Source organism: Hemicordylus capensis, chromosome 2, assembly GCF_027244095.1.
Source record: "Hemicordylus capensis ecotype Gifberg chromosome 2, rHemCap1.1.pri, whole genome shotgun sequence".
In the NCBI taxonomy this organism is placed as follows: Eukaryota; Metazoa; Chordata; class Lepidosauria; order Squamata; family Cordylidae; genus Hemicordylus; species Hemicordylus capensis.
In genome coordinates, this window is record NC_069658.1 from 146446482 (window position 1) to 146473682 (window position 27201).

The 27201-nt window shown below is 43.3% G+C and overlaps 1 protein-coding gene across 11 annotated transcripts in view; it reads right to left on the reverse strand.

Annotated features, from left to right (window-relative positions):
* The window catches only part of FRMPD1 (FERM and PDZ domain containing 1), a 106000-nt gene that overhangs the window by 16751 nt on the left and 62048 nt on the right, over positions 1–27201 (reverse strand). For 7 of the 11 annotated variants that reach the window (XM_053300975.1, XM_053300972.1, XM_053300971.1 and 4 more), the window contains 6 exons: positions 24477–24522; positions 20983–21090; positions 6371–6466; positions 5204–5329; positions 3101–3220; positions 143–279 (listed from right to left, as the gene is read on the reverse strand). In XM_053300975.1, the coding sequence (XP_053156950.1) occupies positions 143–279; positions 3101–3220; positions 5204–5329; positions 6371–6466; positions 20983–21090; positions 24477–24522 (633 nt within the window). Of the gene's footprint in view, positions 1–142; positions 307–3100; positions 3221–5203; positions 5330–6370; positions 6467–20982; positions 21091–24429; positions 24523–27201 lie in introns of those variants that run through there. The other 4 variants (XM_053300978.1, XM_053300979.1, XM_053300976.1 and 1 more) reach the window with 3 other exon arrangements.

Genomic DNA, 27201 nt, shown 5'->3' on the forward strand with positions numbered 1-27201 from the left:
GGAGTCGACACCGACTCGACGGCACAACAAATTTTCAGCACTCTTTTTTGAAACAGAAATCTTCAGAAATCTTTCACGCTCTGAAGATGCTTTTCTTTTTTCTTTTCTTTTTTTAAGGACAAGTAATTTATATTTCACTTACTCTATATACTTCAGAGAAACTTTCTGTGGCTGAGCACAAGTGATAATCCGCTCTTGTATGTGTAATGCAGCCAACCGCAAAGCAACACTGCACTTCATCTCGACTGCAAATCTCTCCTGAAGCACATCACTGCAGCTCTAAAATTGGCAGAGCCAAGTTAGCAACTAGGGAGAAAGACAGACACGCTCGTTCACAACAAGCTATCCCCCACCACCCACGCACGCTCACACCCCAATTATCACTGCTCTTAGCAGCCTGGACAAATGGCCACAAGGTCAGTTGCTTAACTTCCCTGCTTTGTTGTGGGATTTTGATCCAATTCACCCATGCTTGTCCATCATTTAACAGTTGCAGCATCAAGCAATGGCTTGTAGATATGAACAAACCATCACTGATCAAACACCACACACAGAATTTTCAGATCCACTCCAGAACAATGCTTTTCAGTGGAGTCCAAGCATGCATTCAGCCAGGCGTCGTGATGTGTTGTTAAGCAATCACATGATGATCAGGTGATGAATGTGCATGTTGGAAACTAGCCCAGAGTTTTCACCCAACTCTTCTGCTGTGTTATTGACACAAGAAAACAAAGCTGAAGCATGTAAGACTATGACCTGAAACAGACAAGGAAAGAGCTTATGCGGTTTATCTATTGCTGGGCTATGACAGTTCAGACTGTAGCTTGGATGTGTGTGCACATGTCAAATGTCTGAATGCTTCCTCACATAAAATACTGCCTTATATGTACAGGGATATTTTATGTGGAGGAGCATTAAACTAGTCAACCCCCCTATCTACAGTCAGGATGGTACAGTCCAGCAACAGAGACATGACATAGGCCTCTACCTATCTATTTCAGCTCCAGTTCTTGGGGGTTGCTCCACAGTTATGGGACTCCCTTCCTCCGGAGACTTACTGTAGTCCAAACAAGAACATCTTTCTAAAATGTTGAAAGGTGTGTCTGTCAGTGGTGGGGCTTAAGCTACTGAACTCAATCGGAGCATTTTAAAAAGCCACAAACATGGAAAGATGGTCTAGAAGTTTTATACACAAACCAATGAGATTATTACAGCCAACTGGGAAGTCCTCCTGTGCCGACCCCATTAAAAAGAATGGGGACTGCACATGAGCATAGTGCTTTTGTGCATGTCCTCTTCACTTCAATGGGACTGGTGCAAGAAGAGTTCCCAGCAGACTGTGGCCTAAACAAATAAGCCAACAAGGAGGCAGTACTCAAATGCAGCCTAACCCAGCCTAGGGATTCCCAGCCTGGGTTAGGCTGTGTATGAGAATTGCTGGGATCGGGCCTGATCCCAGTGGGACAGCACCACCAAGCCCCGCTTTGGAGCCCAGCTGTTACTCAAGGTTAAGGGAGCAAGCGCTCCCTTAGTCCAGGCTACCGGATCATGTGTTTGCTGGGGCTATATTTAGCCCCAGCGGTAGGGGTGCGCAGGGAACTGGTTTTGCCGGTTCAGTTCAAATCCAAATAGGATTTGAACCGACCCAGACTGGTCCAGTTTCGAATCCGGTTAAACCTGACCTGGTTTGGTTTGACCACAGACCAGTTCTCAGGTATCTACTGGTAAAGGGGAATCCAGTGAGGGTCGAAGTTATGCAGCCCTGACCTAAAATATGGGTGCAATCCAGGGAAAGTTACGTGCATCAGCCATATTGAAATAAATGGGATTCTTAATAGCATCCCTAGTAGCTATGGATTTCAACAAGGCATGCTTGGCTTTTTCTGGATAAGACTCCTGACTTTTACTTGCCTTTTAAAAAAATGATGCCAAGCAGGCACCTTGTAACAGTTTTAACAGCACTGGCTTGCTTTCCCACAGCCCGATCAAACTTACCGAACCACAGCATCTCACACAAATACACACACTCGGTTCAATTGTTATGGACCCTGGGGATACTGGACTTGCAAACTACATCTATAAGAATGTGCCTGAAAGCCTTGCCCCAGGCGGATGCATTCTAAAACCTCACTCCCTTGCTATCCTCTGCAGAGACAAATGAGATACTTGTGCAGAGATTCTACCCATAACTGGGATGTTGGACTAACTGGTCTACACACACACACACACACACACACACACACACACACACACACAGAAACCCCATACAATGAGGCTCACCATACTGAAACACAAATATGAACAACCACATGTAATTAACATACAAATGCAAAGTAGCATGCACAGCCCTAGTTTACTTGCTTTTCTGTGCCCGATTTCTGTATTTATATATTGAGGTCATTCATACAGGGGGAAAACTGTCTTCTGCCTAGCCGTTTGGGAGCTGTGTGTGTTCCCAATGTTCGCTTTTGTGCGTACAAACAACTAGGCAGGAGGAGGGAGAAGTGACTGTGTGGAAGCAAGGTAGGAGGAAAACCTGGGAAGCTTTTCCTCCTACCACCACACAATTGTAGCTTCTACACAATCACTTTCCCCTCCCCCTACCTAGTTGTTTGCACCCACACAACCGAAAATTGGGAACACACAGAGCTCCCAAACCTGGGTAGAACACAGTTTTCACTGTGTGAATGGCCTCATTATTTAGGACACATATGATCTGAGTGTTCCCCCTTTCCTATTTGCTTTTTAAATAAAATTAAAGTACATTAAAAACATCTACATTTGGTTTAAATTTTAATGGAGACTTTGAATTTTTTCAATGCTGTAAATTTAAAAATCCATACAAGCAACTAAATATTTGATGTTTTAAAAAGTAAACACATGGTTTTAAAAATGTGAAAAGCACATTTCTGTTGGCCACACGTGTGAGTCAGAGCCATTGATGGGTCATCAATGCAAACACTTCAAGGGGATGGGAAGGCACATACTTACAAAAGTATAAAACTTGAGAAATGCCTCTCAGGTTTCTGTTAGGTATGGCTAAAGACCCAACCGAGGCAGAAAGGACTAGAATCTGACACATGCTGCATAATAACTTCACCTGCAAATAGAGATATTCAAAGGCAATAGGATCTTGCTGCAACATATCCAGTGGATCCCTGGGTATAAAGCAAACTCTGAAGAGGCACCGATAATTATGAGACTCTTTCCTCTGAACTACCTGAAATGAAGAGAAGAACATTATCATCATGATCGCCAATTCTAAAAGAAAAATAAAAAGCACAGCATGTGGCACAGGAGTATTCATTTTTATTATAATAAAATAAAAATAAAACAAATTGCAGTCCCAATCTGCATTGGGGCTCCTGTGTCTGCTATTTACATTTTTTTAAATGCAGGATAAAACAAACTGATCATTATCCTATCTAAAGGCCCCTAAAATTTCTCGTAGTCGAGAGGCAGGGCTTCAGTGTCCTATACAGCTCTTTGCCCCTCCTTGTGAGTAGCAGAAGAAGAATTATGCAAAACAGTAAATATTTCAGAATAAATTATACAATATGGAATCATGCACACTTGATTTCCATAATTTATGCAAATAGCAGAATTAATTTTTCGTTACTGGGGAATTTTGATACCACCTCACCGCCCACCATATATGGCCCTGAATACAATGTAACACTTTAATAACTGAAATTTAGTCTATCACATGCTAAGAAAAATATGGCACAGGTAATGGGTAGAGCCTCCGGGCATAGCCAGACCCCAGGGCTGGCCTGTGACATTTTCCCATCCTGAGCAGCTCCACTTGGGATTCAGGAGTTGCATCCCAGCATCTTCCATGACAGCACAAGCTTCATCTAGCAAGTGCTTAGAAGAACATGGCACAGGACCTCTTGGATCACAGATGCTCCAGAAGATATGGTTGATCTATCATCTACTGGGATTGCTCATGCTATTGGACTCGGTCAGATCTACGTGGCTCCTATTCTGACACTCAGAAGCAAAGGAAGATGCTGAACCCTTATTCAAAGATTGTCAAGTACACAGTTATTCAGCATCTGTTTGTTGAACAAATAATATGGTGCAAAGAAATAAATAGGTTCTGTATTGCAGCTTCCTGTGTTCTCTTAACTCTGAGCTTTTATTTGGAAGTTCAGTTCACGTTTTTCTAAATCCACCTGGAGATATGACTTGAAGTACATTCCAATGGAGCTTTAGACAAAGATTAACCAAACTGACCATTAAATGAACATCTATGGCCTGCCATCCTAGGTTCTAGGAAAAACCACTCTAAGAAAAACTCCTGGGGAGACGGCTACTTCAAACAATAGAATAAAACAGCTGTGGTACTATTCTGATACGCCAGCTGATGTGCTTAGGGAAACTGTTTCCCTAAGCACATCAGCTGGTGTAAATACATCCTAGTTCAGACAGGCATTTCAGAGAGCTTTCATAAGTGTGGTGTAGTGGTTAGAGTGTTGGACTAGGACCGGGGAGACCCAAGTTCAAATCTCCTATTCAGCCATTATTATTTTGCATTTGCATTTACATCCTGCTCTTCCTCCAAGGAGCCCAGAGTGGTGTACTACATATTTAGGTTTCTCCTCACAACAACCCTGTGAAGTAGGTTAGGCTGAGAGAGAAGTGACTGGCCCAGAGTCACCCAGCTAGTTTCATGGCTGAATGGGGATTTGAACTCGGGTCTCCCCGGTCCTAGTCCAGCACTCTAACCACTACACCACGCTGGCTCTATGATACTTGCTGGGTGACTCTGGGCTAGTCACTTCTCTCTTAGCCTAACCTACTTCACAGGGTTGTTGTGAGGAGAAATCTAAGTATGTAGTACACTGCTCTGGGCTCCTTGGAGGAAGAGCAGGCTATAAAATGTAATAATAATAATAATAATAATAATAATAAGAAGAAGAAGAAGAAGGCCGCTTCCATTTAAATAGATTTGCGGGTGCTCAGACTCAACGTTCCAACTCACCAGCAATCCACACATTCAGAAGGAAGAGGACTATTTTGATGGCTGCTAGGCAGGGCTGATATAGGAGACAAAGGCACCCTCATATCAAAACAGTAACAGTAGCTTTACATCCTTGCAACAGGAAGTGCCTCTTCTATAGGATTCTTCCTGTTGGTCTTCTTCCTCGCCTATCACTATCATTGGAGGCTCTCTAAATTACCATAACGGAGTACTGACCTGTTCAATAAGCTCATCCTCATGCAGAAGGTACATCTTCAACACATTGTACTGCTCTTCCAAGACCAAGGCAAAATGATCGATGCTTCGAATGGAAAGCTTTTCTTTCAAAGTGAGAAGAATGTCCTGCCAATTATTGATGGCAAAATCACAAATTAAACAACGTGCCAATGCACTGGAAACATTTACTACTAGGTTCCCACTTGGATTGTATTAAACGCCTGATTTATACAAAGGCAGTTGCTCAGGTAGCATAGCAGAGGCAGGAGAGTAGAGCAAGACATATCCTATCATGAGGCAAAACCCTCTGCGATGTTCCACACGTGCCCCATTCAAATGAATATGAGTGATGTGAGAACACAGCTGTTCTCTTGATGCATACGCTGATACACATTGTTGTTGATCTAATTTCAGGTGCTGCTAAGCACCTAAAACCTTATTGATTTCAATGCGATCTGAAGATAGGGCATGCTTGTTTTCCCAGATTAAGGGCTTGAACAGAAATAAACATCTTCAATCCAGTAATTGATTTCAGTGGTACTCAAGTGAGCATGCTAACTTGGAAAAGAGGCACCTTTTAACTTGGTGATTCTCTTTATTTAGCAGGGGGAGAGTAACTGGCCCTATCCACCCCCAGCACAGTACCTCCAGTGACTGTTGCTGGTGTCTGCCTTATATTTCTTTTTAGACTGTGAGCCCTTTGGGGACAGGGATCCATCTTATTTGTTTGCTAGTTCTCTGTGTAAACCGCACTGAGCTATTTTTGGAAGGGCAGTATAGAAATCAAAACAAACAAACAAACAAACAACCATATAATGGGATGTGGCCATAGAGTTTGTAATACATTGTATTATTCCCACACTATTGTAAAGCTCCATACAGAACTATCAGATGAAAACAGGATAGAATCAAAATTAGGTAAGTTAATCTTATAGAAATCGGGAGTACGGGTGCTTGGTGGGTAACAGAAGTTGCCTAACCAAGGAATGGCTGATGGTCAGATGAATCTCAACTTTTCAATCTTTATATCCTATTTCCAAGCCAATCCCAACCTCAACAGTTTAAAATGTGTTAAATCTATGCATTCACTTTTTCCATAGTATGTCAGGCTTTGACTTAATCAGCTCATAATAAAAAGAGTAAAATCAAACATCCAACTTGAAATACCTTGACAGTAGTATGAGTTTCAAATTTAAAAGCTTTAGTCTGTCCATTTTCCAAGTACACCTTAAGAACGTTAGGCATACACAGAAGAGAACTTCCCTAGAAAAGCAAAAGAGAAGCATTTAATCAGAATGCAGCATGCCAGATATGGCTCTAGAGTTCTGTCTTCTATGATGTCACCTCAGAAGATCACAGATGACCTGCAGGTGAACAAAGAGCTCCTAACACAAATATTCTCCCACCTATAAAGCAAGCTCTTTTTAACCAGCCTTAACATTGTTTCCCTGTTGCATCCCTGAAACATACTTGAGTCAAGAGGGGCAATGGAATTTAATTCTGTTGCCAAAGAGCAGTAGATTCCACATTGTTCCATGGAAGGTAACATACTGCCATGTGCTTTGCAGGTGGCGATGAGAACAATTTATCACTGGAAAAGTGCTAATCCTTTTTCAATACAGCAATACTTTGGAAGGACAGATGCTACTGCTAGTGAGGGAGCAGCTGCTTTGAGTCAAGTGGATGAGAGAAAATAGATAGAAACTGAATCCATACAAGACAAGGATGATGCAGGTAGGATGCTGGACTGGAAAGAAAAAGACTGCCTGTGACTGATGGGGTCCGTGTAACTGTTCCATGCCAGGCAAGGAGCCTGGGGTCCTCTTGGACCTGGTCTTCCTTCTGGAAAAGTAAGTTGAGGTTGTCTCCAGAAGTGCCTTTTTCCATTCGTGGTTGCAATCAGGAGGCTTTTTCTCCTCTTAGACAGGTAAGATCTTACCATGGTGACCCATGTTTCTGTAACTTCCAGGCTTGATTACTGCAATGTCAGTAATCAGCATGGTGTAGTGGCTAGAGTGCCGGACTAGGACCGGGGAGATCCGAGTTCAAATCCCCATTCAGCCATGAAACTAGCTGGGTGACTCTGGGCCAGTCACTCTCTCTCAGCCTAACCCTACTTCACAGGGTTGTTATTGTGAGGAGGAACCTCAGTATGTAGTACACCGCTTTGGGCTCCTTGGAGGAAGAGCGGGATATAAAATGTAAAAATAAATAAATAAATAAATGTCCTCTATTCAGAGCTGTCCTTGAAGATTACTTAGAAGCTTCAACTGGTAGAAAATGCAGCTGATCTCCTAACTTTTGTTGGGAGGTGTGCATACATTCAGTCTGTATTCCACCAGTTACACTGGTTACCTATATACTTCTGGGCCCAATTCAGAATGCTGATTACATACATACATACATACGATGAATATTTATATACTGCTTTAAATAATAAACCACCTAATGGCACAGTGGGGAAGTAACTTGCCTGGGAGCTAGAGGTTGCTGGTTCGAATACTCTCTGGTATGCTTCCCAGACTATGGGAAACACCTATATCGGGCAGCAGCGATATAGTGCTGAAAGGCATCATCTCACACTGTGCCGGAAGAGGCAATGGTAAACCCCTCCTATATTCTACCAAAGAAAACCACAGGGCTCTGTGGTTGCTAGGAGTCGACACCGACTCCACAGCACAACTTTACCTTTACCTTAAGAAAAAAAATAAAATCTCAAAGCAGCAAAAGAAAAGATGTCCCCTATCCCCAAAGGATTATCATAAACTAAAAAGAAACACTGGAACCAGCAACAGTCACTGGTAAGGATGCCATGCTGAGTTTAACAGGGAGAGTTGCTGTCCCCTTACCTAAATACAATAGAGCCACCAGTTTAAAAAGCACAGCCTGTACATCAGAGGATGCTAATCCTAATTCTAACTTTTAAAGCCTTGTCTTTGCCCGTTACCCTTAGACCTAAGGACTGCTTCACATCATATGAAATCTCACCAGTTAAGCTTAAGACAGTCCACATTGCTGCCTGTGCTGTTTATACATCAGGTTTGGACAGTAGGGGCTAGAAGTAGAGCCTTTTTGGAAATAGCCCCCAAACTCTGGAACCTTGAAATTTCCTTTCTATTGTCCCTTTGAAAAAACTGTAAGATCTTCCTGCTTTGCTAAGCCTTTGAATGAAATTGTGTCTTCTGAACATAATAAAAACAGCCATGCTGGATCAGGCCCAAGGCCTATCTAGTCCAGGTTCCTGTTTCACAGTGACCCACCCGATGCCTTTGGGGATCCCACAGGCAAGAGCTGAGGGCATGCCCTCTCTGCTGCTGTTGCTCTCCTGCAACTAGTATTTAGAGTCACCTTGCCTCTTAGGCTGGAGGTGGCCCACAGCCACCAGACTAGTAGCCACTGATAGACCTGTCCTCCATGAATTTGTCTAAGCCCCTTTTAAAGCCATCCAAGTTGGTGGCCATCACCACATCCCATGGCAAAGAATTCCATAGATTAATTATGCGCTGTGTGAAAAAGCCCTTCCTCTTGTCAGTCCTAAATTGCCCGACCTTCAGTTTCATGGGTTGACCCCTGGTTCTAGTGCTGTTAGACAGAGAGAAAAATTTCTCTCTGTCCACTCTCTCTACTCCATGCATAATTTTATACAACTCAATCATGTCTCCCCTTATTCACCTCTTTTCCAAAGTAAGGAGGCCAAGATGCTGTAGGCCCCTGATCATCTTGGTTGCCCTCTTATGTACTTTTTCCAGTTCTACAATATCCTTCTTAAGATAATGTGACCAAAACTGATCTCAGTACACCAGATGTGGTCGCAGCATAGATTTGTACAAGGGCATGATAATATTAGCATTTTTATTTTCTTCCTAATGATCCCTAGCATGAAATTAGCCTTTTTCACAGGTGACGCACACTGAGACAACACTTTAATTTCACACCATGACTCCAAGATCTCTCTCCTGGTCAGTCACCGACAGCTCAGATCCCATCAGCCTATATGTGAAGTTGGGTTTTTTGCCCCAATATACATCACTTTACAGTTGCTTACACTGAACCACATTTGTCATTTTGTTGCCCACTCCCCCAATTTGGAGACATTTTTTTTTTAGTTCCTCACAATCTTTTGTGGATTTCACTACTATAAATAGTTTAGTGTCATATGAACAAATTAAAGATCACTGGTCCCAGTACCGATCCCAGGGGGACCCCACTTCCTACTTGCTTCCATTCTGAAATTTATTCCTACCCTCCATTTCCTGACCTTTAACTAGTTACCGATCCACACATGAACTTTGTCCCCTTATCCCATGAATGCTAAGTTTACTCAAGAGCCTTTGGTGGGGAACTTTGTCAAAAGCTTTTTGGAAGTCCAACTATACAGTGTCAACCAGATCACCTTTATCCACATGCCTGTTGACACTCTCAAAGAACTCCAAAAGGTTAGTGAGGCAAGACTTACCCTTGCAGAAACCATGCTCGTTCTCCTTCAGCAAGGCCCTTTCTTCTATATGTTTAACAATTTGGTACTTAAGTATGCTTTCCATCAATTTACCTGGCACCGAAGTTAAGCTGACCGGCCTGTAATTTCCCAGATCCCCCTTGGATCCCTTCTTGAAAATTGGAGTCACATTGGCTACTTTCCAGTCCTCTGGTACAGAGCCTGATTGTGGGGACAAGTTATATATTTTTGCTAGGAGACCAGCAATTTCACATTTGAGTTCCTTCAGAACTCTTGGGTGGATGCCACCTGGCCCTGGTGATTTGTTAATTTTTAGCTTTTCAAGACAGTTTAGAACATCTTCCTTTGTCACCTCAAATTGGCCCAGTTCTTCAGCCACTGAACCTGAAAAGCTCAGTTCCGGAGAGGCTATATGGTCAAGTTCCTCCACTATGAAGACAGATGCAAATAACTCATTCAGCTTCTCTGCAATCTTCTTATCCTCCTTAATAATCCCTTTCACGCCCTCAGCAGCAAAGGGTCCAACCGCGTCCCTGGCAGGTTTCCTACTTCTGATATATTTAAAGAGGTTTTTGTTATTCCCCTTGACACTTCTAGCTATATGCTCCCCAAACTCTCTTTTTGCATCACTTATTCTTGCATTTCTTTTGCCAGAGTTTATGTTCCTTTCTGTTCTCTTCATTTGGGCAGGACTTCCATTTTTTGAAGGATGCTTTCTTCCCTTTTATAGCTTCCCTGAATCTACTTGTTAGCCATGCTAGCATCCTCCTGAACTTGGTGGTACCTTTCCTCCTTCTTGGTATACATTCCAACTGAGCATCTAGTATTCCCAGACTATACTACTCTCTGGATCAAATATTTCCAGCATATATAGTAACTCCTTTACATATTGTACTTGCTGCTGAGATTTTTTAATATTTAAGATGCTTTCTGTTTTCTCCTTAGGATTAAGACCCATGTCCTAACCCTTTCAAACAATTATATATATAATTACCCAGAGTCTTCAGAGTGGGCGGTATATTAAATATATATATATATATATATATATATATATATATATATATATATATATATATATATATACACACACACACACACACACACACACACACACACACACACACACACTTTGAAAGATCATTTTTAGTAAGAGCCTCGGATGATGCAAGTGATTATATATGGAAATATATGAGGAGGTGGAATTACTCTCCTGGGGCTGACCAATGAAGGAGGGCAGTTTGTCAAGGGTGGCCTCAAACCAAGAGCTGGCCATGGATGTGGGAACTTTGTGTTTGTTGTGAATTGTGTTGTTTTGTCCTTAGTTGGCTAAAGTCAATACAGAAAACATTTTCCAGGAGGATGCTTTCCGATTGAGGAAGAAGAAGGTGCATGTAATCACATCACACTAGAAGAAGGAAAAAAAAGCTGATTCAATGCACAGACTCTGCTTAATCTCAGTCAGCAAGCAGGGGTGCATTTAGGCATGGACCTTGGGGCCCAAGTCTGTATGTGCACTCTCCTAGAGGGCCCCATGATGTTCTGCAAGGAAAAAAAGAGGGCCCCTTTTTATACTTCCAGAATGGCTTGGCCTAGAGTTCTGAAATTGGACACAAATGTAGGATAGGTTAGCAGGACACTGTGTATTGATCTTGAAGCAGATTGGTCAATCTGTTGATTTTTAATGATTTGAATTAAAAAATAAACACCCCTTTAAAAAAAACCACAACCCTTTAAGTGGCTTGTTCTATGGTAGAAAATTACAAAGACTAGGGATGTGCAAAAAGTTTTGGGCACAGAATGATCTGTGCCCGAAATGAACAATTTCAGGTGATTCGGGGCCGAACCGAATCACCCCCGATGTCCCCCGATATTTTTCGGGCATGAGCCGAATCACCCGAATTTTGGACCCGAAAAATTCGGGTGATTCGGTTCATGGTTGATTTTTGGCGCTTTTTTGAAGTTTTAGTGACTTTGGGGCAGTTTGGGGGCATAGCATGGGATCTGGGCAAAAGGAGTGGGGTGGGGTGGTAGTGCCTAATGGGTGGAGGCTACCACCCCAATTTCAGGGGGATTGGGCAGAGGGCTGATTTTTTGGGAATATTTGAAGTTTGGGTGTCTTTGGGGCAGATTGGGGGCAGAAAGTGGATCTGCCCCAAAGGAGCGGGGTGGGCTGGTAGATAGTGCCTAATGGGTGGAGGCTACCACCCATCCCCAATTTAAGAGTGATTGGGCAGAGGGGTGAATTTTGGTGAATTTATTTTTATGAGGTTTGTCTTCATAAGGTGAAGTGTGCTAAATTGATTACTTCCTCGTATTATTCATAGTAATAGAGAGTGTGAAAAAGTGAAAGTGGGGTCAGGAGAGTTGTCTAATTGAAAAAAAAATCTCATTTGCTATGATACAATGAGAATTCACACCTCAGAAGTTTTTTCTGAGGTGTGAATTCTCATTCTATCATAGCAAATGAGATGTTTTTCAATTAAACAACTCTCATGACCCCACTTTCACTTTTTCACACTCTCTATTACTATGAATAATATGAGGAAGTAATCAATTTAGCACACTTCACCTTATGAAGACAAACCTCATAAAAATAAATTCACCAAAATTCACCCCTCTGCCCAATCACTCTTAAATTGGGGATGGGTGGTAGCCTCCACCCATTAGGCACTATCTACCAGCCCACCCCGCTCCTTTGGGGCAGATCCACTTTCTGCCCCCAATCTGCCCCAAAGACACCCAAACTTCAAATATTCCCAAAAAATCAGCCCTCTGCCCAATCCCCCTGAAATTGGGGTGGTAGCCTCCACCCATTAGGCACTACCACCCCACCCCACTCTTTTGGGGCAGATCCACTTTCTGCCCCCAAGTCACTAAAACTTCAAAAATTCTCAAAAAATCACCCCTTTGTCCAAACCCCCTGAAATTGGGGTGGTAGCCTCCACCCATTAGGCACTACCACCCCACCCCACTATTCTGCCCCAGGCCCCACTTTCTGCCCCAATCTGCCCCAAAGACATGAAAATTTCAGAAATTTACCAAAAATCAGCCCTTTGCCCAATCCCCCTGAAATTGGGGTGGTAGCCTGCACCCATTAGGCACTACCACCCCACCCCACTCCTTTTGCCCATATCCCATCCTATGCCCCCGAACTGCCCCAAAGTCATGAAAACTTCAAAAATTCACCAAAAATCAGGACTTTGCCCAATCCCCCTGAAATTGGGGTGGTAGACTCTACCCATTGGTCACTACCACCCCACCCCAAAATTCTGCCCCTGGGCCCCTTTTTACCCCCACAAATCGATTCAGATTTGGATTAAATCCAAATCCGAACCGAATCAAGGGTGATTCGGGTGACCCAGATTCAGGCACAAAACAGAACAGGGGTGATTTGGTTCGGGTCCGAGCCGAATCACCCGAAAACCCGAATTGCACACCCCTAACAAAGACTGCTGGAACTGAAGCCCCTCTCAGACCATCATCACACCCGCACAAGAAGGATTCTGCCCTTTACCTTCATAAAAAGTGCAACATGACCCCACATTTTACCCAATCCTTTACATTTCCAGAATGCCTGGGCTTAGAGTTCTGAAACTGGGCACACATGTAGCCCAAGATGGCAGGACTCTATTTGTATTTTAAGGATATCGTTCAATCCTACAGTTTTAAATGATTTCCCCCCCGTACTGCAGTAAAGCCACTAGAAAAAGAGAGAGAGAGAGAGAGAGAGAGAGAGAGAGAGAGAGAGAGTTATTTATTTATTTATTTATTTTTTATTTCTATACCGCCCTTCCAAAAATGGCTCAGGGCGGTTTACACAGAAAAATAACAAACAAGTAAGATGGAACCCTGTCCCCAAAGGGCTCACAATCTAAAAAGAAACATAAGTTAGACACCAGCAACAGTCACTGGAGATACTGTGCTCGGAGTGGATAGGGCCAGTTACTCTCCCCCACTGCTAAATAAAGAGAATCACCACGTTAAAAGCTGCCTCTTTGCCAAGTTACCAGGGGTTATCTCTTTCTATAGAGTAAAGAAATAAAGTTATCTCTTTCCATAAAATACTTCACACCTAGTAAAGTGCAACTGTTATATATGAACAAACAAACAATTTCTTTTTACTATGAAAATGCACTATGCTCAAGTTGATTTGTGATCCAAAAGGTCTGCATAAGATCTGTAAAGGAGCATGTTTTGTGGTTTTAATTTATTTTCTTTACAAATGCACTGTATGTCCAAGCTGGTTTTGTGTTTGAACTGTGAAGCAAGGGACACGTGTTGTGTCCCAGTTACTTTGTGAATGGTCAAGAAGCTATGTGAACCCATTGGGGCTTGTGGTGTGTGTGTGTGTGTGTGTGTGTGTGTGTGTGTGTGTGTGTGTGAGAGAGAGAGAGAGAGAGAGAGAGAGAGAGTGTGTGTGTGAGTGAGTGAGAGAGAGAGAGAGAGAGAGAGAGAGAGCGCGCACGCCCAAATGCACTCTGGCTGTGGGTTAGTGGTGAATGATCTAGGAGATGTATGTATCCTTTGGGGGGTTGTGCAGTGTGTCTCACTCACTCACACTCTCACGCGTACACACGCATACACTGACTCATACTGGTGGGTTTGTGGTGAAATGTATATATGAAGAGGATGCTTATTTTGCGGGGGGGGGGGAATACGCTCATTATTTATTTATTTATTTATTTAATGCATTTTTATACTGCCCTAACCCAAGGTCTCATGTGGTGTACAACAAATAAAAACAAAACATTAAAATCAATTAAATATTAAAAACAGCTTAAAACAAATCAATAAATAATCCAGAAGTTAAAAAATTACGAAGTTAAAAAGCTAAAAGGCCTGGGTAAAAAGATAAGTCTTTAGACCCCTTTTAAAAGCCACTAGAGATGGGGAGACTCTTATTCCCACGGGAAGTGTGTTCCAAGGTCTCGGGGCGACAACAGAGAAGGCCCGTCCCTGGGTGGCCACCAGATGACATGAAGTTAGCCACAGACGAGCCTCCCCTGATGCACGCAGTGGACGATGGGGATCATGCAAAAGAAGACACTCTCTTAAGTACCATGGGCCTAAGCTGTTTAAGGCTTTATAGTTTATAATCAGCACTTTGTATTTTGCCCAGAAACATATTGACAGCCAGTGCAACTCCTGTAATATAGGAGTAATATCTCTTTGAGATGACCTGAGACCAACCTGGCTGCCGCATTTTGTACTAATTGCAGTTTCCAGACTACATACAAAGGCAGCCTCACATAGAGCGCATTGCAGTAATCAAGTCTGGAGGTTACCAACAAGTGTACTACTGTTTTGAGATCATGAACCTCAGGAAACGGACGCAGCTGGCGTATCAACCGAATCTGATAGAAAGCGCTTCTGGCCACTGCCTCAGCCTGGGGAACAAGGGAAAGGTGTGGGTCTAGAAGCACTCCCAGACTGCATACCTGTTCCTTCTGAGGAAGTGTGACCCCATCTAGAACAGGTAGATCAATATCGCTTACAGAGTGATGACCCCGCACAATAAGTACCTCCGTCTTGTCTGGATTCAGTCTCAGTTTGTTATCCCTCATCCAGCCCATTACTGATTCCAAGCAGGCATTCAGGGAAGATATGCCTTCTCCTGACAATGTTGACATGGAGAAATAGATTTGGGTGTCATCAGCATACTGATAACACCCAGCACCAAATCTCCAGATGATCTCTCCCAACGGTTTCATGTAGATATTAAAAAGCATTGGAGACAGTATGGAGCCCTGAGGGACCCCATATAAAAGCTCAGATTTTGAAGAGCAACAGTCTTTAAGCGACATCATCTGGGATCTGCCAGAAAGGTAGGAGCGGAACCACTGCAAAGCAATGCCTCCCACCCCCAACTCCCTCAGACGTTCCAGAAGGATACTATGGTCGATAGTATCGAAAGCTGCCGAGAGAGCCAAAAGGACCTACAGAGTCACACTTCCTCTGTCAAGTCCCAATAGGAGATCATCCATCAGGCCGACCAAGGCATTCTCCACCCATAGACCTAAAACCAGTTTGAAATAGGTCTAGATAGGCTCAGGGTCCATTAGGCTCAGGGTCCAAAATTACCTTAGCTACACCTCTGTCAGCAGCCTCCCCTTTATCACAAGAATGTGACAACGTATTTTAGGTGGTCTCCTGTCGCACGCACACTTCTGCTAATTCTTGGGTTCTCTGGCACAGGAGCCGTCAGTGACTTTTTTCTGGTAAAAAGGATTGTCCATCACTTTCATCAGCCTCATTTGTGAGGTCAAAACTGGAGGCAAGATCAAATTCCTCTCCAGTTCCTCTCTTGAGATCACTCCCCTCTTTTCTCAGAGTATGCATACTGGAAAGTCTCAAACTGACCTATTCTTTCCATCATCCAACATGACAGAATCTCCTTGGATTTCAATTGTTTGTTTTGGTCCAGATAGCCCCGTTTGGGACTGAAATTGGCCTGCACTGCATTGGCAGCACAGTCGGAGTGACTCCCCCTGTCTTTTAAAGGCAGGGAGAGCTGCTCCTGGCCTCATTGCCAATGCAGCAGGGCCGATCTCCCTCCCAAACAGGGCCATGTGGCTAGCCGGCCCGACTTCAGACGTGGGAATGACGTGGCCAGGGGGCTGTGGTGGTGGCCAAACATGGGCCACCGCCAGCCTCCCTCCACCACTGGTTTACGTTCAGTAAGCACTTGATGAGCACTGAGGGCTGCTTTCTATTCAAAAGACATGATCACTCCATGAGTGAATGAAGCTATTTGCACAGTTAATACTCCTTCATCCTTGTCTTCTTGGATCTCCTCTTCGCCAGGAAGTGGAAGTCCAGATAAACAATCTGCAGCTATATTTTGTATACCGGGCAGATATTCCACCTGGAAATCAAAGACTATCAAAATCATAGTCTGGTGATACATTTGACTGTTCTTGGGGTTGCTCTATTTGATTGTAAATAAAATAAAATATAAACAGTGAATAAAGCAGATGGGGGTTTATGGTAAAGTGAATTTTCTGCCCCACAAGTAAATCCTGAAGTACCTGACCCAGAAACATGCTAGAGCTTCTTTTTCAATGACAGAATACATCTTCTCTGAAGCAGTAAGCACTCTGGAAGTAAAGGCAACTGTAACCTCCCTGTCCCCTTTTTTCTGGGTCAAGGCAGCACTTAAACTATATTCAGAAGCATCAGTGGTTACAATAGTGTGCCTGTTGGTGGTGTCAAAAGAAGTGAGAGTAGGGCTTTCAGCAAGGGCTGATTTGTTTGTCTGAAAATTAGTCTGAAATCAGCAAGGGCTGATTTGATAGTCTGAAAATTAGCTTTGCAGGATGCATCCCAGTTAAATGCTACATTCTTTTTTTTTTTTTAAAGAAGACACAATGGAGCAACTTTTGAGGCAAACTGTCTAACAAATTTAGAGTAATACAGAGTCCTAAAATGATTAAAGTGCATCCTTGTTGTGTGGCTCTGGGGCTTCCCGAATAGTTTTCACCAAGTCTGTTTTGGGATGTACGCCACTCTGAGATATTGTGTGTCTCAAGTATGTCACAGAGTGTGTGCAAAACTGACATTTCTCCACAGATAGTAAGTCCGTGTTGTTGCAGTTTTCTTCTGTCAGTTTAGCATCATGCTCCTCAATGGTTTAGTCATACACTAAAATGTCATCCTGAAAGTAAGTGATGCCATCTGTAGTCCCAAAAATTGCATGCATCATTCTTCAAAATACCGAAGCTGCAGAGGCTAATCTAAAGGGCAGTCTTGAACTGAAAGAGACCCTCTGGGGTAATGAAGGCGGTGTAATTGCGGGAACATTTGAGCAGAGGAATTTGATGACAGGCTGAAGACAAGTCCAAAGTTGTGAACACTGAGGCCTCTTTCAGAGTAAGTGAGCATTTAAGTGATACTGAGTAATGGATGACAATCCACTACCATGTTAGTGTTTACATCTCTTAAATTTATGCAATTTGAAGTGTACCATTTGATTTCCACACAAGAACAATGGGAGAGACCCATTCTGATGCATGAACAGGCCCTATGATGTCAGCATGCTGTAGTCTTAAGAGCTCCTCTCTAAGTGGTTGGTGCAATGCTAGGGTTATGCTTCTCACTTTGTGTTGTACAGGTATTGCGTTTGCTTCCATCTGAATGTTATGTTTGAAGTGTATGGCAGTGCCAGGAGTATCAGCAAAAACGTCCACGAAATAGCAATCACATCAGCATATGGATGCTCCATCATCTGTAATATGGGTTCTGTGCTATTTAGGTCTAACACTATCTGTAGATCTTTCTGATTTTTTCCACCCAATATTGAGGCTCCTTTTTGTGACACATACACTTTCTCTTCTGCAGTACATTCTTTGTATTCCAGGACAGCAGTGAAGTATCCATTTTGGTAATAGAAGAACTTCCATATCCCCATGAGTGGATGTCTGAAGGCTGCAAGTGCAGATCTGATGTAGTAAGTTTCTTATAAAACAGATGGGAAATGATAGTGTACGGAGAACCAGAATCAGCCATCCCCTGCACTTCACAGCCATTACATTTAATTTGACAATGTGGAGAAGCAGTCACTCCAAATTAACTGTGTGCCACGCTTAAAACGCTGTCAGGAAGTGATTCATCTGTCTCATCCTTATCATATAGTGAATCAGTAATGAAGTGGATCACAGACTTGCAAACTTTAGAAAAGTGTCCCCTTTTCTTGCATCTGTTGCAAGTGACACTCCATGCAGGACACTGAACAAAATTGGCTTTGTGGGCAGTCTCCCAACATTGGTAGTTCCTCTTCTCTTGTGCTACCACTTTCTGGGGCACTGCCTCATGAGAATATTGGGTTTGGAAGGATTTAGACTGAACAGCCTGGATTTCAGGAGATTGGTTTTGGGGTACCAAAGAGAGTGATTTGGCACAATTAAGAACATTTTCCACCTTCCTAGCCATCTCTATAACTTTATCCAAGGTAAGTTTCTGCTCCAATAGCAGTTTTTCACACAGTTCAGAGCAGTTTGTTTTCATAACAATCTGATCCCTGATCAGTTCATCAGTAAAGTTGGTAAACTCACATGTTACACTTAAAGCATGCAATGATGTGACATACTGATAGATAAGATTCACCAGGCAAGGGGGTTTAGAATAGAACGTGCAATGTTCAGCAATTACGTTCAAAGTAGGTTTGAAACGATCATCTCAGGCTTGAAGAGCAGCTTCATAAGAATTGGCATCCCCTTCCAAGTTGGCAGGAAAGGGTAATGATTATGTGTTATTTGGCCTTTAGGGCCCAGGCAGTGAAGCAATATAGCCTTCTGCTTTGCTGGAGTAAAATCAGGGGTCTGTATGGTGAGGAGGTAACTGCAGAAATAGGATCTCCATTGTTTCCAGGGGAGAGCAGTTCTCCTGGGGTGGACCAAAAAAAAAAAAAAAAGCTGGTGGTGGGATTTGAGCCATGCTGCAGTGGGCGTCCAGTGAACAATGCGTCCAGGATTGATAAGGAACAGTACCTTCAGGGGTTGTACAGGTCAGGAAGCTGGAGAAACAATCAGCCGCAGCCACCGTAGAAAGCAGTTCAGGAATGTAGGCCCAGTCATGCCAGGAAACGAGGTTGCAGGAACAGTCACAAGTTTCGCAGGTTCACACACTTAGCTGGTTCAAAATCTCGTCATCAAATATTTTACAGCTGCTTCAATCATAAACACAAAGTAATCTTATATAGATTTAACGAAGAGTTTATTCAGACACAACTCCATTTTCTCCTTCTTCTGACTCCATCTCCACACTCTCTACAGGATCCCTATCAGGACAAACTTCTAAACAACAACAACAAAAAGATTACTAGATAAAATACAACGTATTTCCTGCTATGTTGACTACATTATGGATGCGGATGCACCAGGTTATCACCACCAGGTGGTCAAAATTATCCTGTTTTCAAGAGCCATCTCCTGGGTGTCAATGGCAGATTGCTTCTTAGCAGCTGTTGTGCTTTCAATTCTCCAAATTAGATATTTTGAAATTCGATTTTATTGTTCTGTGATTCTATCCTTTGATTGCAAGTCTTTCTCAATACTTTCAGTAGAAGTGACAGACAAATACGTACATTAATAAATCACAATGTCAAACTGCACCCCAAGTTGTGCTGAGCACTTCCAGTGGACATGACAAACCACATGGATCCAGATTGCATCATTTGCCTTGCAAAAAACATCCTTGGATGACCCGATGCTCACATAAAGCTTTGCCACAGGACAATAAACAAGACTTACTCTGGAAAATTAAGATTTGAAAGCATTTGGTCTCATCAACAATTCATGCCCACAAACGGATGGTTCATATTTCAGTTGCATGAAAGTGCTTCTGGGCTTTTTCCAAGCAAAACTTTGTTTAGTTGCAATGCTCCATTAGAAATGACCATTGCAATATGCTTTTTTAAACAGGCTGCTGTGCAATTTTTGAAAATGAACTAAAATTGCCTGGGCATGTGCTTTCCCTATGTGAATAATAGCACTTGCACTTGGAGAGACCCTTACAGGGTGCAACAAAGCCCTCTTCCACCCTGGGTACATATGCAAGGTACTCATATTTCTTGACCAAGCAGATTGTTGAATGGAAATAAGAAGAAGCATTCACAGACTTCCCATTTCCTCTAACAACCTGGTACCTATGCTCATGCACCAAGGAGGGGAAACACACCTCTAAGATGCCCTAAGGGCATCCACCTCTGTGTATGAGCACTGTGCCCACAGGGAGAAGGTTCAGGCCTTTAGGTTTCTTTCTGTCTTCTAAAGTATGTAACCTGCTTTCTGCAATTCAATCCAAGGCAGCTTACAGCTAATACAGAGACACAGGAAAAAGCATTCAGCAATGTAAAACAAGAATATTATAATTTTACATTCCATTTTCTTCTGGGGAAAGATTCTTAAATGGAAACACTAAGAAGTTAATTGTTCAGTATCTATACTGTGTTACTGTAGTGCAGAATGGAAAATAAATGAATGGAAAATAAAATAAACAGCAGATTTATCTATTGTGTTTATTAGATTTTAAATTATCGGACACTGCTCTTGGTATCTCAAATGGGCACCCAAAGCGAGATTTCGGCAAAATGTAAACATATTTAGGCTTAATTCATGAATTACTTAGGCAGATGATGGAGCAACTAAATGATTTAATTAGGGTTGTCAGCCCTAATCATAACCATTCTCATGCAGTGACCATAGTGCATAGTCTCTGTCATACTTGAAGCCTTACAGATCTATTTTGGCAAACTTTAAATAAAGCATGAATGCTGATTATTGTTCAGTGTTTTTTCATACAGTTTGATTATTGCATTTGTACAGACCTGAGTATGTCCATTCACAACTACTTCTTCGGCAAAGCGGACTTTGACAGGATTAGTCTTTAGCTTGGCTCTTTTCTCCGCAGTAAGAAAGGATGATTTAGGGCCACCCTGGAAAACAATGGCATTAGGTTTGCAAATTATGACACAGCAAGACAAATGCTTTATATCACCATGATCTATGCGACTTTAAGAACAGCCCTGCTGGATCAGGCCCAAGGCCCATCTAGTCCAGCATCCTGTTTCGCACAGCGGCCCACCAGATGCCTCTAGGAGCCACAGGTAGGAGTTGAGGGCATGACCTCTCTCCTGCTGTTACTCCCCTGCAACTGGTACTCAGAGGCATCCTGCCTTTGAGGCTGGAGGTGGCCTATAGCCCTCCGACTAGTAGCCGTTGATAAGAACTTTCCTGATGCATAGCGATGCAGGATCAAAGTGAGACATTATTTTAAGCGTGTGACTGGGGTTAGTGTGTAGGTTCGTTATTCAGTAAACAACAGTTTGATTTGGTCCCTTACAAATTAGGATCATGGCATGTGGGAAGGAGGCTTTACACCTTTGCCCTCACCATGGTCCCAAATCCAGATTGTGCCGGTTCACTTAGTCCAGTATCCTGTTTCCAAAAGCAACTGACCAGATGCTTCAGGGAAGCTCACAAATACAACATGGAAATGATAGGAAACATAGGAACATAGGAAACTGCCATATACTGAGTCAGACCATTGGTCTATCTAGCTCAGTATTGTCTTCACAGACCGGCAGCGGCTTCTCCAAGGCTGCAGGCAGGAATCTCTCTCAGCCCTATCTTGGAGAAGCCAGGGAGGGAACTTGGAACCTAGATGCTCTTCCCAGAGCAGCTCCATCCCTTGAGGGGAATATCTTGCAGTGCTCACACATCAAGTCTCCCATTCATATGCAACCAGGGCATACCCTGCTTAGCTATGGGGACAACTCATGCTTGCTACCACAAGACCAGCTCTCCTCTCAAAGACCAGCTCTCCTCTCCTTTTTTCCTTTTTTCATTGTTCACAGCAGCAGATACTTATTTTATTTTTTATATATGTTTTTATCATATTTATATACTGCCTGATATATACATCTCTAAGCAGCAGTATACTTAGAAGTATACTTTGAATGTGAAGTCTGCAAATTATCACAGCAAGCAGCTGTTCAAAGACTAATTGATGAAATTGATCCTTAAAAAAAAAAAAAGCCACCCAAGCCAGTGGCCATCAACATCATCTTGGGATAATCCATTTGTTAATTGTTAATCCAAATGGATAATCCATTTGTTAATTGTGTATTGATTGGAGAAATCTTTCCTTTTGTCTGTCCTGAACCTTCCACCAATCAACTCTATTGGGTGAACCCGGGTTTTAGCGTCGTCGTTAGAGGGAGAAACATTTCTTTTTATTTATTCTTTTCACACTGTTCACAATTTTACACATTTCTATCATGTCCCTCCTTTATCATCATTAGAAAGCCCCAAAGCACATCTTCATAAGAAAAATGCTCTAACACATTGGTCAGGCTTTTTTTTTTTTGGCCTGGATTACAAAAGCTGGCTGGGCAAAATGAGAGAAGCAACAGCTGTCTGCAACAGGGGCATCAGAGGCAAGTCGACATTTGGATAAGCATCATCATAACTATCTACCTAAGGATTACAAGGCCAGTTCCCAACATTCCGTCATGCTGTAGCGTGACCAAGAAACAGAATGCAGGATGGGACAATGCAAAGAGCATTAGGGCCGATTCAAGGGCAGGTGCTACCAAAGGCAGGGAGCAGTCTTCTCTCTGCTTTTGATGTTCCACATTTTTGCTGCTTGCTCTCACATAGTGAATGCCGTACTTTTCGCTGTAGGCGTGAAGTGCAAGCATTTTTAGCCATTCCTTTTTTACGATCCCACCCTTCCACCAAGGATCTCGTGGCGGTATACTTCTGATCTCCTCCCTGTGCCCTGTTCCATTTCTCTCACAAGCAAAACAGAGAGAACCAGGATCACCACTGAGCTTCATGGCTGTGGGGAGATTTGAATCCAGGTCAGGGGTCAGGTCACTATCCATGGCTCTATACTACACATTACATACAAATACATGTACTGTAGCAGTATTCTGATGGCTTGTATAGATGAGGAGAGCTGCTGCTTCCGGGGGTGGGGTGAGGTAAGGAGTGGACAAGTGTTTGGGGTAAAACCAGCGGTCGCTGGTGCAGCACCACTGGGTGGGTGGGGGGGACCTTTAACGGTAACCTAGTAGGTGCTTACCTCTACTCCTGCTGCACGTGGAAGCAGTTCGGAGCAGCAGAGCACCACCCAGCACCCACTGTGGCAGAGGTTTGGCCCCACCACTCAGCTGGCAGAGGCCATTTGCATGGCCAGAAAATAGCCGCCATGTACATGCGGAGGTCAGCTGAGTGATGGAGCTGATCTTCCACTGCAACGGGTGTTGGGCGCCGTGCCACTGCTCCGAACAGCTTTCAGATGCGATGGGAGGAGAGGTCAGCACCTACTTATTTACAGTTAAAGGTGCCTCCAGCTCCCCCACCACCCCGCGGTGCTCACACCAGCCACTGCTGGGTAAAACTCTTTCACTGCCAACTTCCCCTGCTCCATATTGCCTCCCTGCCACTCCCAATTGCCTTCCCTCTTGCAGGGTTTTAAAGGCAGCAAAATATACTGGAGGTGTGTATGTGTGCTGATATAGAATGGAGAAACAGTGGGCAATTAAGGAACATAGGAAGCTGCCATATACTGAGTCAGACCATTGGTCTATCTAGCTTAGTATTGTCTTCACACAGACTGGCAGTGGCTTCTCCAAGGCTGCAGGCAGGAATCTCTCTCTCTGCCCTATCTTGGGAGATGCTGCCAGGGAGGGAACTTGGAACCTTGTGATGCTCTTCCCAGAGCGGCTCCATCCCCTGAGGGGAATATCTTACAGTGCTCACACTTCTCGTCTCCCATTCATTTGTAACCAGGGTGGACCCTGCTTAGCTAAGGGGACAAGTCATGCTTGCTACCACAAGACCAGTGCGGTTAAGCATTCCTTTAGGTTCAATGCTTCTCCACTCCCAACTGCCTCCCAGAAGTGGCTCTTTGTGTAATATAGCATCTAAGGATACACATTTGCTTATAACGTAGAGTTTGGGCTCCAAAACTTTATATACCACCACATTATCAGCAGGTTGTATTTAATGATAACACGCAGTGAGAGCAAAACGGCCACCTCTGACCCTGAATGGCCTGACTCTGACAAGAGATCTCACAGTGGGTGGCACCTTTCCCCAGAGTCCTCCCAACGCACAGGTTCTCTCTTAGCACATCCCTCGCCCAATCACAACAGTCATTCTGTTAGGGATTGACACAACCTTGTCGCTCTTCATCCTAAGTTTACCTCCTGGGACATCTCATTTGTGATCTCATGTGTGTACTTATCAGGAGGCCAAACCCTTACCCTCCAAGGAGCAATTCAAACACCAGTGGTACATGAGGGCAATTTACCGAGATGCATCGGAGAACTGTGAACCGGATAGATTCTTCTGATTCCCTGTAAAGACAGAAGCGAGAGCTGTTTCCAGGAAGAGGGCACACTTGTTTTTAAGAAGAAACTCAATTTATTTAATCTAGAGACATATGACCAGTAATTGAGTAGCATGCAGACTAGTCTTGTGAAGGTGTAGATGTTGTTGCATTAGCACAAGGACAGAGAGCATACAGTTGCTGCATGCAAGGGAGGCTCTACCATTGTGCGAGCATGTTCAGCAGACATGGGCCACTTAATGGGGACAGGGCCGCCATACACCGCCTGCCTGCTCCCTCCCTGTTGTTTCTGTTGGCAAAACACCGCTAATGATAATCACTGCAATACAACACATTTTAGACAGTGATGTTATTAGCTCGCACACCATTGGCAATGGGGAGAGAGCCAGGCAGACAGGCAGGTGTGCAGCTGCAGAGGGAGTGAGGCAGGCAGGTGGAGGCTAGTGGTGACAGTGGTGGCAGGAGCCACCAAAAAAATCTAGCTACAGACTGCCACTCACATCACTACACTAGTAGCCGCATGAAGAAATTCCCTTGTTTCAGACTAGTTCATGTTCTAGTACAACCTCTTGCACAAGCCCTGGAAATAATGTGAAATAATGTAAATTATACTGCTGATTTGTAGCCTCCCCTTCTCTGACAACTTTTTAAAAGTCCCTAAAGACTCATTTTTTCACCCAAGCTTTTTAACGACTGTGTTTTTAAAATTGTTTTAAGGTTCTCATTTTTAATTTGTTTTATGTTGTTGTAAACCACCCAGAGATGGAAGTTTGGGACAGCCTACAAATCTGGGAAATAAACAAACAAATGCATGCAAATGGATAATTCCATTTGTGTTGGGGTGCTTCATCTTCCACCAGTAGTAGTGCAACTTTGCAGAGAACCGCATCTGCAAAAAGTCCTTTCACAACGGTCATGGTGGATGCTACTGACTGTTTCCTTGAACTTCTGGAGAGCACTCCTAGGAAAAGCCAGTATCCATAGAGAATCCTGGAACCACCTTGGGACCCAGGATTCCAGAAGTGTTTTTAAGGTGTGCTATGTGTGTGTGGGGAGGCGGGGCTCATGGTGGCCAGAACATTAAGCATATTGCCTCCTTTCTATTTATTTATTTAACATTTCTATACTGCCACACATGTCTTGTGGCAGTTTACAAAACAAATGATAAAACAAGAATTAACACCAAATTAAAACAGTTATAAAATTTTAAAAACAATTTAAAACAGCAGAACATCAGCAAAAGCCAACTCACAGCTGATGAAGGGGTTGGTGAAATAAACGTGTCTTGAGTGCTCTTTTAAAACCTACCAGAGATGGGGATGCTTACACAACAACAGGGAGTTCGTTCCAAAGCCTCAAGGTGGTTATAGAAAAGGCCCGGCCCTGAGTCGCCACCAGATTTGTTGCGGGCCGACGCAGGCAGACCTCTTCCAAAGATCTTAATAAGCAGTGGAGGTCCTGAAGCAGAAGGCACTCTCTTATATACCCTGGGCCCAAGCCATTTAGGACTTTATAGGTAATTACCAGCACTTTATATTTTACCTGGAAATGTATGGGCAGCCAGTGTAAGGTTTTTAAAATAGGAGTAATATAATGTCTTCAGGTTGCCCCAGAGACCAACCTGGCTGCCACATTTTCTCCCAGCTGGAGTTTCTGGACTGCATACAAAGACAGCCCCACATAAAGTGCATTGCATTAGTCAAGTCTTGAGGTTACCAGCAAGTGTACCGCTGTTTTTAGGTCATTCTCCTCCAAAAATGGCCATAGCTGGCGTATCAGCCTAAGCTGATAAAAAAAAGAACTCCTGGCCATTGCCTCAACCTGAGAAACCAGAGAGAAGCCTAGGGCAAAAAATACTCCCAGACTATGTACCTGTTTGTTCTGAGGGAGTGCAACCCTTCCAGAACAGGCAGATCTAACCCATCTCTTGGGTTCCAACTCCCCACAGTCAGTACCTCTGTCTTATTTGGGTTGTGGAGGCAAACCAAACCACAACCAGATAGTGGTCCTTCCATGACAAGGGGGAAGTCACAGGAATCTCCACCCACAGAACACTGCCCTGACCAGAGCAAAAGACCAAATCATGTGTGTGACTGGCAATGTGTGTAAGTCCCAAGACCATTTGGAATAGGCTCATAGTTGTTATGGCCTCTATGAACTCCTTAGCTGCACCATATATCTAATCTAATCTAATCTAATCTAATCTAATCTAATCTAATCTAATCTAATCTAATCACAAACTCACTCACTCACTCACTCAGTGACCAGGTCAGTCAACTCAGTTAGGAGTCTGATGGGCAGTGGGATGAATGGTACACCAACAGACGCCCGAATCTATCCCTAGTCCCTAGACTTAAGTACACACACTCGTGTGTACACATACATATGCTTATTTAAGGGGCAAATAATCTACCTTAAAAAAAAAAAAAAGATTGTAAGCCCTTTGGAGACAAGGTAACATTTTCTCATTGATATGTACATAAGCCTCTTTGAGAACTTTTTTTGTTGACCAGCTGGATATGAAATAATAATAATAATAGTGGCCGACATACTGTGCAACACTCCGTCCGCCTTAGAACAGAGCATTTGTACAGTTGTGAAAGAGCACTCCTGTGCAAGATCACAAAATTGCTCAAATGAAGTTGTGCTTTTTTACTGATTACAGTAAAAATTAAAAACATGCATC